Source organism: Callionymus lyra, chromosome 8 (assembly GCF_982586985.1).
Source record: "Callionymus lyra chromosome 8, fCalLyr1.hap1.1, whole genome shotgun sequence".
Lineage (NCBI taxonomy): Eukaryota > Metazoa > Chordata > Actinopteri > Syngnathiformes > Callionymidae > Callionymus > Callionymus lyra.
The window spans coordinates 10,088,186-10,103,898 of NC_141825.1; the positions used below are offsets into that span (position 1 = coordinate 10,088,186).

Sequence of the window (15,713 nt, forward strand, 5' to 3'; positions counted from 1 at the left end):
TCCCTTCAAGTCTAATTCTCTGCCTGGGAACCGAAGCACAGACTTCACACTGAATTGACTCTTAGTTTATTCAACCTCTTATACGGTGATTATATGATTTCATTTACATCTCACCAGGCCATCACAAGGATGTACAATATTCGAAACACACAAATGCAATTTACTCTCAGTCAGAAAATATTGTCACCATTTTAAAATGACAATGACATACATGATAAAGTCCCATAAGCAACCTTCCTCTCTCCTCGCTGTTATTACCAGTCACTGTGTTAGATTATCCACATTTATGTTGCTGTCCCTTAATGGAATCATTGCACTGCAGACTTTCATATCCTGCAATTAAACTCAAGGTGTATCTCAGCACAATAGCCTCTCACCAGGCGTAGCCTGATTTAAATGAAGAGAAACACCTTCAACTGCCACATTAGAGCACATGTTCATAACGTTCTCACAGCAGCGTGGTCCCCCCTGTGTCCACTTACAGGAATACTCCAGTGAGCGTTTGAAAAAGACCAATGAGTTGCTGCGGGGCATCAAGCTGCTGAAGCTGTACGCATGGGAGCGCATCTTTTGTGACAGTGTGGAAGAGACCCGGGACAAAGAGCTGACCAGCCTGCAGGCATTTGCTCTCTACACGTCCATATCCAGTAAGAAGCTTTTCAGCACCTTGCCACTGTTGACGCTTAATATTTCATAACACGAACAACTAGGAACTGATTGTTCGGAAACCGGTGAATGCAACTCGCAGCAGTGGTTATTGGACCTTATTTTTTTTATTTGTGGGGGAATAGTGTTTCTTATTTGCTGCGCATTGTTGGCTCAGAAAAAGACTGTGGTCAGGAAAAAGCATCCTCCTCCGTCTTGGATAGAATAAATCATTGGAGACGGAAAGCGGTAACCCTGACAATTGAATGCCTGGAAAGTCTATTCCATACATCACACTTTCAATCATGACTGAATCCAATTGGAGCGAAACTCTCAATCACTGTCTTGATCGATCACAAGTTGCCTGTTGATAGAATAGTTCTTTGCAGTGGTCCCTTCCTGTTGACGTTCTGCGGTCTTGTAGATTATTTATTTTTTTGCACACAGTACTACTATATTTAAATATATTGTAATGGAGCTGTATTGTTCACCATGTGACAAACAGGTGATTAATTTGAACAGTAGATCTTCAACACAATCACTGAACCTATATTTAAAATACTTACTTAAACTCCCATAATGGCTTTTTTTTTTACACTGCTCTATCTAGTGATGCCAGATTGGTCATTACAATAATATTTTCTACATTGCAATGTCAAAAGTGATCGACAGCTGTGATTGGTTTGCTGGGCGGCAAAGCGAATGTGAAATCTGTTCAGGTTACCATTACAGAGACGTTTGTTGAAAGGGATGGCACATGAAATTTTGAGTTTAAATTAAATGTGGTTAAGGAACTTTGATTAATTTAAAACTTGCCTATCGTCTACTTATTTGTTGTAACTATTAAGGTTATATTATTCGAGGGTATAAACTTTGAATGACAGTAAAGGTTTATAAGCAGTGCAAGGAGGGATTATGAGGCCCATTATTTATTGCGGTTGTTTTTTCAGAACGTAACTCCTTTAACAATGTAGGGAACACTGTATATCTATTTTTTTTTAAGAAGGTTCAATCTCTATTTCACACTGCTGTATATAAGTAAGTACTCTATTTTAATGTTTTCCACAATTTCTAAAATTCACCTGTGATAAAAAAAAAAAAAAAAAAAAAGTTTTATTCTACTATTATGAGTGACACATCTGCATATATGTCACAAAAACTAAGTTGCCTTGTCTCCAAAAACCATTCAGATGTATCTGTGATAAACTTAAACCTGATGATCACAATAATAATGATAAATCATTTCACAGAACAGGGGTCTTCAAATAATAAAAATAAAAACACCACAATATGTGCCCTTAAGATTTGAAACAAGCATGAAATCAATCTGCATACGTTTTGAGTTTACATCATGTCTTTCTAACCTGAAACAATTCAGAGTTGCCTTCCTGCATGTAAATGACAAGTGTTCTTGTTTGGAAATATGTAAAGCTTCTGTACAAATGAGTTTGTTATTTTAAAGGCAATACTCAGACCTGACTTCTGCAAAATGCAATTAGTTGAACTTCAATTCATTCTCAATTTGTTTCCACATCATCTTGCAAATGGCTCACATCCTGCTGTTTTGTGTCTTTTCAGTTTTTATGAATGCAGCTATTCCAATCGCAGCTGTGTTGACGGTGAGTTAAATGATGTGTGTTCTTCTTGAGTAAACACTTTACTGCCTTCTGATGCAACGCCTTTCTGTAAGCTGTGAAACAACAATAGTATAGCGTGCAGAAGATATGCAGAAGCGTGATGGTGACACATGGCATGTTTATGCATGCCTGTATAAATAGAAGTCCTTGTTAAGAGGAGTGTTGACATACGAGCCTGGTCCGACAGATAAGAGGAGGAAGCCGGTATAGATATTTCTAGTCAAATATTTGGTTTGACTTTATTTAGATTTGTGTGTCTAGATTAAAAAACAATTCCTGCAGCGGTTTAGGCTCAGGTGTTACTCCTTAATTTTATTGTTTGTTTTGCACGTCGTACATTAATCTCGAGGCTACATCGGTGTTCTTGGGAAAGGCAATGGAAGTAATTGGAATATTAATTGCTCCTTTATAAACGTGTGAAGGTGTTTGAGTGTTAATAGCGAATGTCAGAGTGATAACTGCAGATATATATATATCTTGCTTTTCTTCCGTTAATCTTCCACAGACATTTGTGGTTCACGTCCACATCTCCGAGGACGCGGACCTGTCACCGGCCGTGGCCTTCGCCTCCCTGTCGCTGTTCCATATACTGGTCACACCTCTGTTCTTGCTCTCCAGTGTGGTGCGCTCCACTGTCAAAGCCCTTGTTAGGTGAGAAAACAACAACTCATTCTTTCATTTTGAATATAAATACAATATAAACTGTTGTCTGTTATTTACAAATAAAAGATTATTTACAAAAAAAAAAGATTTCATGTTGAAATCCTTTTTTTGAATGTCAATTTACAAAAAATAAGAATAGAATAAAAACATGTAGTTCAGCGTTAAAGAAAAACGCTTTTAATTAATGAAATAAATGTTTTCCTCCGATCGCCTGTCATGGAATAGTTGGAACCAGATGACAGTCAGACAGTGTTTAATGCAATCCGTCAATTATTTCCAAGTTAAATGCAAACTGTGTTTCCATTCTAATTTCACAGTCTTGTAATCACTTGCACATTAAGAAGCCATCTGCTGCTTTGTTGATTTTTATAATCTTAATAATGTTGTTGTCGATTTGTGAGACGTGAACATTTTTTTGAATTAGGTTTTTCATCTACTTCTGAAAGTGGGATAATGAAAATTATTACAATTTAATAAATTCATTTTGATCTATATTCGAATACAATTCTAAACTAATTGGTCATAATGGAAACATTAAAAAGATTAAATAAAGGTATAAAATAATTAAAATAATGAGTTAATGAATTGTATGAATATATGTCATTAAATTGGTCTTTTCCAGAAAATAGATCATTCAACCAGAAACTGGGAGCGGAACTCTTACCTTACAAACCAAGCATCTCATAAGAATATTAAGCATCTTATTTGTGTCGTCTTTGGTCATTTAGACATTTTTCTTTCATGTTGATCTTCCCCTTCTGTCTGACTGCAGCGTGCAGAAGCTCAGTGAGTTTTTCTCCAGCGATGAGATCGGAGAAGAGCAGGAGCCGAGAGCTACGTTGACCCCGGGCTCCAGCAACCACAACCAAAATAGGTACCAGGCTGTGGTGAGTACTTAAGCAAGTCATGTGCAATTCCTTGTGTTGTGTGAAGGGATTATCCTGTCTTTGTCCTGGTGTATTGTTGTTTCTTTATTAATGTTGCTGTTTTGTGGCTCCATCTTCATCTCCCTGTTGGATAATTCTCACCTCCTGGTCCTCTGTGCTCACTGATCAACCCTGTGTAGTCGTCTTCTAGACCTCTCCCTTCATCGTCCTCCTTTTTGTCTTCACGCCGCCAGCCACTCAAGGTGGTGAACAGGAAGCGTCCCCCGAGGGACGACTGGAACAACCACAGCTCGAGAGGAGAGCACGAAGATGGGCCGTCCCACATTCTTGACCAAGACATCTGTATTAAAGTGAGATATAGACATTTTATTACTGTCATCTCAGATACACTCTCAACACAGAGATTTCAACCATTTTCACACATTTTTTTCCATAATCTTTTTCAGGATTCAGTGTTTAAACGTCAAGCACTAACTGTACTACAGAGGCTTGTGTCAGGGCCCCTTTAGCAAAAGCAAAATCATGAATATACAAACCATTTCATCATTAACCACTCGTTTGTTTTCATACTAAGACCTTTTTGTGGTGTTTCCTCAGATCACTAGTGGATATTTCACATGGACAGATGGACCACCAACACTGTCTAACGTGGACATCAGAATTCCTTTTGGTGAGACTAAAAAAAATGACGTTTCTTTGAAAAACTCACTCACTTGTTCACGTCATGCAGGTAAATTGACTATGATTGTTGGCCAAGTTGGATGTGGTAAATCCTCCCTGCTGCTGGCAGCACTGGGTGAGATGCAGAGGATATCAGGAGCGGTCGCATGGAACAGGTCAGTTGACTTTTATTTAACATGTACATTAAAAGATGTATGGGTAGGAGAGGGCGAATACAGTTCCCAACGTGCAACATTATTTACTATTAGTAAGGGGTGTTTATTGTCAAGAATCGGACAATACGATGTATTGAGATATATTGGGATACTGTAAAGACAAGGATATTTTGCTCTGGTGTTGCAGAATTTACAGACCACATGACTCAAACTCGTAACTCCTTTCATTTGTTTTTTTTAAACCAAAATAAGCTTTCAAATGCTGCTGGGAGTCAACTGCATCCTCTTGTCCTCAGTCATCGCTGGAATCTTGCGGGATTTAAATGTTCATTTAGTTGTGGAGGACAGAATGACTGCTGCCATCTAGCGGCCAAAAGTTTAATTGCAGCATTAAAATGAACGAACGGCATGAATATTTCCATGTTAATTATTTGTATAGATATATATATATGTAAAAAATTGTATGTAAAACATTTTTAATTATCAATACAGTGCTGTCTAATATCGATACAGCGTCGTGGAGAATATTGTGATATAACTCCATATCGATATTTTCTAACACCCCTACTATTAAGTACTGCAAAGAACTATCATGCCAATAGATAGAAGGCATGAAGCAGTTTTTATTTTAAAAAAAATACTGAAGTGATGATGACTAAGTAATGATTGAACAACTTTATTTTGAATTTCTTTTTAAAAAGAATGTAATGAATGTAATCAAGTTGGCTTCCTTTTATGTCAAGATCTCTCACTCACTATCAAGTTCTCATGCACTTAAATACAAGATCTCTTACACGTAATATCAAACACTCGCACACATACAATCAAGTACTCATACACGTACTATTAAGTGCTCATACAGAGTTTGATAGTAGATGTGAGAGGGTTTGATGGTAGATATGAGAGAGTTTGATGGTAGATGTGAGAGGGTTTGATAGTAGATTTGAAAGGGTTTGATAGTAGATGTGAGAGAGTTTGATGGTAGATGTGAGAGGGTTTGATAGTAGATGTGAGAGCGTTTGATGATAGATGTGAGCGGGTTTGATAGTAGATGTGAGTGAGTTTGATAGAAGGTGTGAGAGAAAAACTTAATTTTGTGAAATGGCCCCTCATACCTTCTGAATTGCTGTCCAGGGAGTAAATAATTGCTCTGATCGATGTCAGTGTACGGTTGCCATCTTTGCTCTCTGACCCTAGTTAAGTTAAAAGCTACATGTAATTTGTCCGATATCGATGGTTGATTCAATTTATGAGCTTCGGCATGAAGAAAAATTCTGATCTAGTAGAGTAGTTGCTATTAAATCTTGCCTGACAATGACCCCATTCATCAAGATAGAGCAGTAAAAGAATAGGATTTAAATTGCAGATCAATAGACCAGATATTTATAGCTTCATTTTATGTTTTTGATTGTCCCGTCGAATGAGAAACATCCTGATTTACGCGCCTGCAAGACAATGTTGTCTTACAGAGCATATATTTGAAATTTGGTAACATAAAAAAGCGAAATTATTTATATGGGTCCAGCCAATAGTTACTGACTGATATAATCCTTTCATATTTTTTAAATGATTCATCCTTAGACCACTTTTCTCAGAAACTCATCTTGGAGACTGTTGTCTTTCTGTGCTACTGCCAATTCAGGCTGGGCTGGCTGAGGCAATTGAGAAATTTTACACCAAATAAGTGTGAAGAAAATATCCCATTTGGTTCTCTCTGTCTGTCTGCTGCAGTCTTTGATGGATCTGGAAATCCTCCAACGGATGTTGACTAGTTTCTGCCCTAGTTAAATTCAGTACACTGACTCTTTTAAAACTATTTATAACATACAACTAGAAATCTACATGTTTTTTTTCCATGTTTTTAACTGTGCGGCAACACAGACAGACACATGTTCTATATGTATATATTTATGTGTGTCTGGATAGTTGTGGAAGAGAATAACTGTTGTGTCAAACCCTTGTAAGTTTCACCCGCGATTGCTCTGATATTTTGTTACCCTCTCCACTTTGTCTGTGGATTAATAGTGTCTGGTTATGTGTTTCTGCCATTCATGTTGTTGTTTTTATTGTACTGGGTTTCATTCTGAGGTATTCACAGCGGCTTAATGTGCATGAGGTGTTGTATCTGGCAGATGCATCAGAGATTGTGAAGAGTGACGGGTATTTTGTCCGAGTGGCAGCTCTGTGTCAACACTTTCTCTCTTCCACGTGTCGTCCAGCTCCTTGTCATTCATCATCTTTCTGAACTTATTGCCTCAATTCTTATGAGTTAATTTTTTGTTCGAATGCCACATTTATGAAGGACAAACCTTATTGTAAAATATGAAAAGTAATCGTTTCTTCATCAATTTCGGTACTTGTTCTTATGAACGCCTCACAAATCTCTTCAGAGTCGGTGACTCACACTCAGAAACAGTGATGTGTTGCCGTGTTTACTGTACAATACAGTTCGTCAAAACACATAGCACAGACCAAAATAGTCCTATGACACGACCGGTAGTTTTAAGAGCTCCTCTGGGAGTGGATAGAATTACAGGTCATGGCCGCCAATATGTTCTCTCTGTATATGAAGTGTTTACCAAACAGCCAGTATTACTTCCAACAACGCCGCCCACCTGCTGCCCTTAGAAAACCTGCCTTAAATCATTTGGTCTAAACATGGCACCGTGCATGGTCTGTTATTTGTCCGCTGACTAAAGTTTATTAAAATTAGAATCTTGATATATATTTGTCATGTAAAGGTCATGCGGAGAGTTTTTATTATTAAGATAAATATTATTCTTAAATTATATAATTTTGTCCTTAGCATTTGGAGGAAGCTAAAATAACATTTTGTTGTTAAATTAAATGTGAGTGTCTCATCAAAGAGAGACACTTTCAATCATCAACATTTTCCTCTTGAAGTTGCTCTACTTGATGAAAATGCTGATGATTCTTTCCGCCAGTTTAACGCTAGTCAGGAAATGGTTCCTCAGATGTTGATTAACGGGGAAAGATTGCCAGTGACGAGTTTATTTATAGCTACATCGTGTTCACAAGAAGTGTTCTCTCAAGTGTGGGTCCGTGATTAGGCTGTGATTTTGTGGTTTTTCTCGGTGGCGTTTATACTTTGATGCACGTTGCAGTTTATGCCTAATGAGAGGTTTAGACTTGCATGAGCTTAGTATTCGTTTGAACTTAAGTTGTGTTGATCTGTGTGTCGGACCTGGGATCAGTTCCATCAGACACACTACACCGGCGTGCTCGACATGTGGGTGACATTGAATCTTTGTATCTCTTTTTTCAGAGAGGAGTTTTTATTTGACTTAATAAACCTTTATCTTTCCCGCATTTGGAAAATGAGGGAAGTGACACTAACAGACCATACACATGAGACCTACATTTGTTATAGATAACAAAAAAAAAAGAAAAATAATAAATTAAAAACTACGATAAAAAGAAATCTAATAATAATAAAAAACAATAATAAAAAGAAATGTAATAATACTTTAATAAAAGAAGAAGTGTACACAATGCAAAAAAACACAATTGTGTAAACACCATGTCATTTTTTAATAAAAACAATGACATTTTCAGTCATTACACTGCTCTAGACCTTACAGCGCAGCAAGCGAAAGCAAAGCAATATCAATGTTGTTGAATATTTCCGACACAAGATGAAAAGCGGCTTAGGTTTAGGCCTCAAAAGATAAAATTCCATCCAAATTATATCTCCTGAAAGCTGCACCCCTGAATCGCAGTCTTCTTATTTTACAGTCTGTGACGTCAATGTTTACAAGTGCCTGGGTGTCGTGTGAGCTTATTAAATGACGCCTCTCTTTTATTTCCTAACAGCTGCAGTCCAATGACAGCCATCTTAAACACGGTGCAGAATACTGCCGCAAATTAGCTCCGCTATCAGGTTGTTCTCACACATGATCCCGGGGAGTGCTTAAGATGCGTCAAGGAGTCCCGACCAAAAATACACCCGACCTCTCCAGAGAGCTCAAAAAAAAAATAACTGTGTTGTAATAATGTAGATGATAGAAAAATAAAGCTGTGTGAATTATTTTTATCAATTGCAATACTTGCTACTGATTTAAGCTTATCTTAAAAATGTCTTTTTGCTGTTCACAGCCTCCCAAAACTGGAGTCGGAAGGGGACGAAAGGTGAGTGCTCAGAGTGAAACAAACAACACTCTGTGTATGAATGTGTATGAATGTGAAAGCTCTACTGAGAGTCAAATGTCTGTCTTGAGCTTTCAATATATTCAAATCAGAATCAGGAAATAATGTTTAAAAGCTGCTATCTTGTCATGGCTTTCATCCGGCCTGGAATATAGAATGAAAGTGTAAAATATGCATACTTGGGTGTTCGGTAGAAACAAAATGAAATTATTTTAATTAATTATTAAAGATTTATAAGGGAAATTGTGTTTAAAAAGGTAGTGAGTAGTGAACAATAAGTAGAGATGATGACAATTGAAATCTAGAGAACACACTCTGCAGCCCTTTGAGCAGTCGTTTACAACATTTTGGGTCATATTATGTGAGTTTTGACATTTGTTTAAATGTCACTACTTAAATGCCACTTCTAGCTTTTCATTCCATTCAAGACTCACCCTGTCTCCTTCCTGCTCTCATCAGTGATAAGAAGTGTTTTTGGAAAAGGATCAGGGAGGGACAGGACATGCAGAAACCACACGGATGCATTACTTGTGACTCCTTTAAAGTCCTTGCCTAGCGGTGTTCAGTGGAGCCTGCACGCTCATGCTGTTTGCTGATGAAATAAACCTTCTAAATGTTCATTTTACTGCTCCTTATTTGCGTAATTCCTAAGATAAGGAGCTGAAGTTCCTCCCCGAAGCCCCACAGTTACAGATTAACGAGTATGAGAAACTAGATTTAGAACCAGCAGGGGACACTTATTAGACTCTCGGTCCCAGTCCTGCTGTCCATGTAGCAATCCTGCACACTGACAGACGATCCTCCGAGAAACCACAGAGGCCAGACGTGCTGATGGAGAGCCACGTCTCAGCAAATTACAGGAAGAAATATTATGTGGGTGTGAGGGGGTCTATTTCAGGGCAGGGTTAGATTCTGGCTAATGATAGACATGTTCATTTAGGGAGATCTGAGCTAATGAGGAAAATAAACTTTTAGCTTGTTGGTTAAATGATCAGTTTTGTGCTTCTTTCACTGCAGCCCTTCAGACAGAGACACAGCAGGTGACGGCGATATCAGGTGAGCTCACAGTCAAGGTGACATTCACCAGCTGGTCTCCATGGAAACACTTCGGCATTAGCAGCAATTTCATATTAACAGTGTATTAATAAGGGGTTATGTCAGATTGTCCTTTAATGTTTAGATGGGTCAGTTTTTATGTGCGACCCCTTCAGTCTGACCTCTCTCAACTGATCCACTCTTTATCTAATAAACTCTGTTTGACACCTTCAATAGAAAGAGATGTGCTGTCGCCTACGCTTCCCAGAAGCCCTGGCTGCTAAATGCAACGCTTGTGGAAAACATCACATTCGAGATGCCCATGATCAAACCCAGGTGAGCGTTTCTTATCATTTACAGAGTCTCACTTGATAACACCCCTGGGAAAGAAACTGAATATACCTTTATACCTTTTGATAGTAGTTTATATGATTGATTTATATTCATAAACAATACATTCAAAAGACAAATGTGTTGAAACATTATTGATTATTTTAATGCCTTGAACAATATTCCATGATTCTACATGTTTTACAAAGTGTCAAACTAGAGGCTCCAGTGCAAAATCTGTTCTGCCAGATAATATTATTAGACCTGCCAATTGATTAGTTCTTGTTGACCTTTATAGATCATACTGTTTAAGATAAAGTACAGAGATGATCACTGGCAACAATTATAAACAGACTTTCAGTAAGAGTAAAAGTACAGTCAACAGAAAGGAATTCAACGGAGGACAAACACTTAGATAATTGAAAGCGTCAAAAAAGTAGTATCAAAATCCAACAAATACTTTCTGAGTAAATGTACTCTTTGTTCAGACCATGAGCTGCACTGCTAAAAAAAAGTCCTGCTCAAAGATTTTGTCTTGTTGAGTTTGACAACCTTGCTCTGTAGGGATGAAATATTAATAGATTTGCTGACTAGACATTTGAGCTTTTGATATTCCTACACCTGTGATCACAATGAAACGCTGTGGATCTTCTCAGAGGTGACAGCAAGTGCGGCTATTTGCAGAGATGACCTTTGTGCTGGTCTTTACTGCGTTCGTTTGATACCGATGGTGTCCAGAGAGAGCGGTCACTTTCTAACTAAACCCTGTTGACACCAAAACACCTCGAGTCACGACGAGCTGGCTGAAGTGTCTGTTCTTCTGTTTAGTCACACATCTGCTACTACAACAAAACTAGACACAGTCGCCCTGAGGAAGCAGTGAGCAGGCTTAAGATCCACTTGAATTTACTCTTACTTAAAGGGCAACTAATGACTTGATTTAAGTGTTTGTTAAATAGATCTTGGACCTTTATTTTACTAATACGTATGTTTGTACAAAACTCTCTTTTCTTTTAAATATATACGTTAGAAAATTTGCTTAAGCCACGCCAACTGTATCTGTAAATGAAATCTTGTTTACTTTAATGACACCCATTCTGCTGTGATTGGTCAATTATAGAGGTTTGTCACCGACGTCAATCCGGGAAGTCTCCACCACCAAGGGACTCGTTGTATAAACAAAGCTGCCGCGATTACAGCTGGCTGGAGGAGTGAAGCCATTATACATCATAATGGACTCCACTCTCGTAACCTCTCATTCGCCGAGTTTTCAGACGAGGGAGAACGGGTTTTGACATTAGTTGCCCTTGGTAAGAGGCAGTTCAACAAATAAAAATGCGACTTATTCTGAGGCACCAGAAAACGGATTATTTGACAAAATAAATATTTTCTCTCTCATTATATACAAGTATTTGATCAGTCAATTCACATCCACACAGGCAAACACCATTTTTTGGTTGGCAGTGATGTTTTATTTTTCACTCAGCGAGTATGCAGCCTTTCTGTGATACTAAATAAGCAAGAGAGATAAAAGATGTTTGAAAATGTTTTTCTGCTCGTCTTTGTTGTCCTTTAATAGGTATTTTTTATCTTTGGTCGATGTGGGAGACCTTTTAGAGACTGGTTATGACGCCAAAATATGTCCAAACATCAGCGTTATAATGCTGGAGTCGACTGTATCCTCTCATCCTCAGTCATCACCAGGATCTCACAGGATTTTATAGTATCTTTAGTTGTGGAGGGCATAATGAATGCTGCCATCTATCAGCGGGAAGTTTATTTGCTACACAAAAATGAACAATTACTGTGAATATTTGCATATTTGTTGAGGCCTTGAGTTTGACACATATGATCGAGTCGTTTAGGACAAGACAAGAAGATTAAATAATACTTTTAAATCATCATTATTTTCTCTTTTTTGAACAAAGGTACGAAGCTGTCATCGAAGCCTGCTCTCTGAAACCCGACATCGACATTCTGCCTCAGGGGGACCAGACGGAGATCGGAGAGCGGGTCAGTACAACAGACCAACTCTTTCTGTGTGCCCTGATCTTTCCAGAGTCTAAAAGCTACCTTATCCAGTGCAGCTTAGGGAGACGGTATGACCTTGTTCAGCAGAGGAACTGTCATGTTCGATTCCCTTACACACCTCTTCTACAGCGAATATCTGCTGCTTCCGGGCGACTGAATTTAATGCAAGAATTCTCCTATTAATTCAGTTGTTTTGTTTCTGCGTTGCAGGGCATTATCTTGTCCGGGGGGCAGAAGCAACGGATCAGCGTGGCGAGAGCCTTGTACCAGCAGACCCACGTGGTCTTTCTTGTGAGTGACACCGCAGTGATCAAGAAATAAACCTCCATGACTTGAAGCTTTTTTTGAAAATGTCTGTGCATGAAACATGAGTATTCATAGCAGCAGCAAAAGTTCCTGAGGCCACCGTGCGTGACAGAAATAGCAACAATCCATCTTGAGCTGAGCTTCAGGGATGAAAAGCAACAACTAACTTTTAGTTTGAATATGTCAGGTGGCAATTGATTCCCTGCTTTCCTTTAGACATTAATTACAGTGACACGGTCGATGCGCATCACATTAATAAATCCGAGAAAATTCAATCGAATGAAAACAGAGCTAACGGGATGTGAATAATAAATGAGCAAATTCGCAGGAATAAATTGACGTAGAGTTTATTTGTTGAAGTTCGCATCCATTATTCTCTGCTCTACTAAAACATTGTCTTTTTTTTTGGCACTGAAGAAATAATAAGTTTGTCTGCATCGTTCATAGGACGACCCATTTTCTGCCTTAGACATCCACCTGAGCGACCATCTCATGCAGAACGGCATCCTGAAGCTCCTCATGGAGGAGAAGAGGACGGTGGTGCTGGTCACACACAAGCTGCAGTACCTGCCGCACGCAGACTGGGTATGTGTGTGGCTGATCATTACTTAAGTCATTGATTTTCCCCTCTTAGTCGACCCTTAAGAGGAGTTTAATTTGTTTTCTCTGTTGCTGTTTATTTAGATAATCGCCATGAAGGATGGGACGATCCAAACCGAGGGGACTCTGAAGGACATCCAGAATTCAGACCCAGAACTCTTTGAGCAGTGGAAAACACTGATGAACAGACAAGATAAAGAGTTTGAAAAGGTAATAAGGAGCTTTTAATTGTAGAGATTGTGGTATTGATCGACTTTTACCTTGAATTACAGCAGGATTCCCAAACTTTATGTCTGCTTTATATTCATGGGCCAACCTTAAGACAAAAGAAGTATCAATAAAACAGCAGGACTTACCAAATATGAATGATAAATGTATAAAAAATACACTTCACTATAAAGCTGATAAATGCTCTCATAAATAGTTTGTGTTTCACTCATTTTTTATAGTTTACAGGCTTATTTCCTTCTAAAAAAAGCCTCTTATCAGGTCAGGAGTCACAGACCATTTTTTTTCAGAGAAAATCTTTTTCAAAATAACGTTTTAATAATGAAAATAACTGAAATGATGAGACCAGGGACCAGGGTTGGGGATCACTGATGCAGTGTGTCCCCAAGAATTGTCAATTTTTGAGCAAATTTTTACTTCATATTGGACATATTTCTCTATTAAACGAATTTAAAATGGAAAAAATGTTCTGTTTTTATGAAACAAATTCATGTTGTTCATTTACATTTTAGTTTAATGCAAAGAAATAATATATATTTCATTATTTATTTGTTAATTAAAGCCGGAAATATATCTTACATGACTTTGATGAATTACATCTCAGGAGACAGTGGCGGCCAGTATGACTGACCTGGAGAGGAAGAACCTTCGCAGAGCTATGTACTCCAGAGAGGCTGCCAGGACAGAAGCAGAGGAGGAAGGTCAGTGGTTGTCTTTGAGTGTCTTCAAACTTTTTTTTCATTCGGAAGGCCTTAACCCTTTATCCAAACTCCAAAGTGATTTTCTTTTGGGGTTCCTGTCAAATGTTAAGATGATCTGTGTTAGCAGTGCTGTGTCAAAGGTCAGGGGCTCTACTCCTTATCTGTGTGTTATTTGTCGTCTCACTTGGGCTGGTGACACCTCGGGGGCGCATGTGTCCAACGACTCCGGCACCAGGTGCCCTCATGTTCGAAGGAGCAGGTGTGACTAGAAAGCATGTAGACTAGTCTGTGGCATCGTGGTTCTGTAAATATCAGCGGTGGTGTCGGCTGCGTTCGTCATCTTTTCAATTTCATTTATTTTCCTCTGGTTCTGTCTGCTTCACTGTTGCTGCATGACGTCAGACACTCTTTCTGCCCTGCTTTTATCCCTCTTAATGCACGTTTGAGGCGCACAAACACCCTCATTCGACGCTGCAGGCATGTGAAGAGACGATATGTCGTTTCAAGGAAGAGGAGGTGGTTAAAAATAGATGTAAATACTGTGTCCTCTCTGTTCTGGCAAAAGCACCACAAACATAAGCATGTGTATTGTTCATGAATTCTGCAGCTTCTTCTTGCTCATTTTCTCTCTCTTGTCTCGACTCACTGATGCACTGAGAGTATTAAATATCTGCTACCTCGAGAGAAAATGAAGATTGTGTACCATGGTGTCGACATTTTTAGGCCGATCTTTGATTTTAAACAAATCACTTGACTGTATGGATTTCAGAGGAGTCCCTGGAGAGCGAAGACGACGACAACATGTCGCAGGTGATGCGTCAACGGGCCACCATTCCCTGGCGCTCCTGCAGCACATACCTGTCGTCCGCCGGCGTCCTCCTCCTCAGCCTGCTCCTGCTCTCGCAGCTGCTCAAACACTCACTCATGGTCGCCATCGACTACTGGCTGGCTCACTGGACGTCGCACGTCATCAAGGCCCAGATCGAGGCCCGGAACCATAACTGCTCAGTGGTGCAGGTGAGAGATAAAATGTTGATTTGTGAGCAGAATAATTGCTTGACTGATACGTTGTACTGATGTACAATGTAAGGAGTACAAATGAAGGGGAAGTATATCAGTGCAATTAGAACATTGCGTGGGTTTACTCTTGGTACTCCGGTGTCCTCCCACAGTCCAAAAACATACAGAGGTTGATTGAGAACATGGGGAAATTGTCCGTAGGTATGAGTGTGTGTGTGAATGGTTGTTTGTCTTTGTGTGCCCTGTGACAGACTGCCGTCCTGTCCAGGGTGTCCCCTGCCTCTCGCCCAATGAAACTGGGATAGGCTCCAGTCTCCCTGCGACCCCCACAAGGGATAAAGCGGTAGAAAATGAATGAATTTTACATTTCAAATGTTAAAATATATATATATATATATATATATGTTACCAATTCAAAGTGATGTAATTAAAATTATTAATAAATTAGTGTCTTTTAAATTCAATATAAAAATGTTCGTATAATAGTGCCAGCAGACAATACCAAAAGAGTACCGAGCTTTCAGTGCTCGATCGGATTAGTCTGACAAGATGCCACTGTTCTAGCAACCCTTTTTAAAATTAAAAGGCTGCTCATTACAAAAAAATATATATAATTTTCGAGCATTT

At 38.9% G+C, this 15,713-nt stretch overlaps 1 protein-coding gene across 4 annotated transcripts in view; it reads left to right on the top strand.

Annotated features, from left to right (window-relative positions):
* abcc8 (ATP binding cassette subfamily C member 8) overlaps positions 1-15,713 on the top strand; it is a 43,521-nt gene that overhangs the window by 17,902 nt on the left and 9,906 nt on the right. For 2 of the 4 annotated variants that reach the window (XM_087796666.1, XM_087796668.1), the window contains 16 exons: positions 485-647; positions 2,224-2,264; positions 2,788-2,933; positions 3,718-3,832; positions 4,012-4,182; positions 4,430-4,502; positions 4,563-4,668; positions 8,785-8,817; positions 9,853-9,891; positions 10,108-10,206; positions 12,129-12,213; positions 12,442-12,522; positions 12,985-13,122; positions 13,222-13,347; positions 13,970-14,066; positions 14,836-15,083. In XM_087796666.1, coding sequence (XP_087652792.1) covers positions 485-647; positions 2,224-2,264; positions 2,788-2,933; positions 3,718-3,832; positions 4,012-4,182; positions 4,430-4,502; positions 4,563-4,668; positions 8,785-8,817; positions 9,853-9,891; positions 10,108-10,206; positions 12,129-12,213; positions 12,442-12,522; positions 12,985-13,122; positions 13,222-13,347; positions 13,970-14,066; positions 14,836-15,083 — 1,761 coding nt within the window. Of the gene's footprint in view, positions 1-484; positions 648-2,223; positions 2,265-2,787; positions 2,934-3,717; positions 3,833-4,011; positions 4,183-4,429; positions 4,503-4,562; positions 4,669-8,784; positions 8,818-9,852; positions 9,892-10,107; positions 10,207-12,128; positions 12,214-12,441; positions 12,523-12,984; positions 13,123-13,221; positions 13,348-13,969; positions 14,088-14,289; positions 14,326-14,835; positions 15,084-15,713 lie in introns of all 4 variants that reach the window. The other 2 variants (XM_087796669.1, XM_087796667.1) reach the window with 2 other exon arrangements.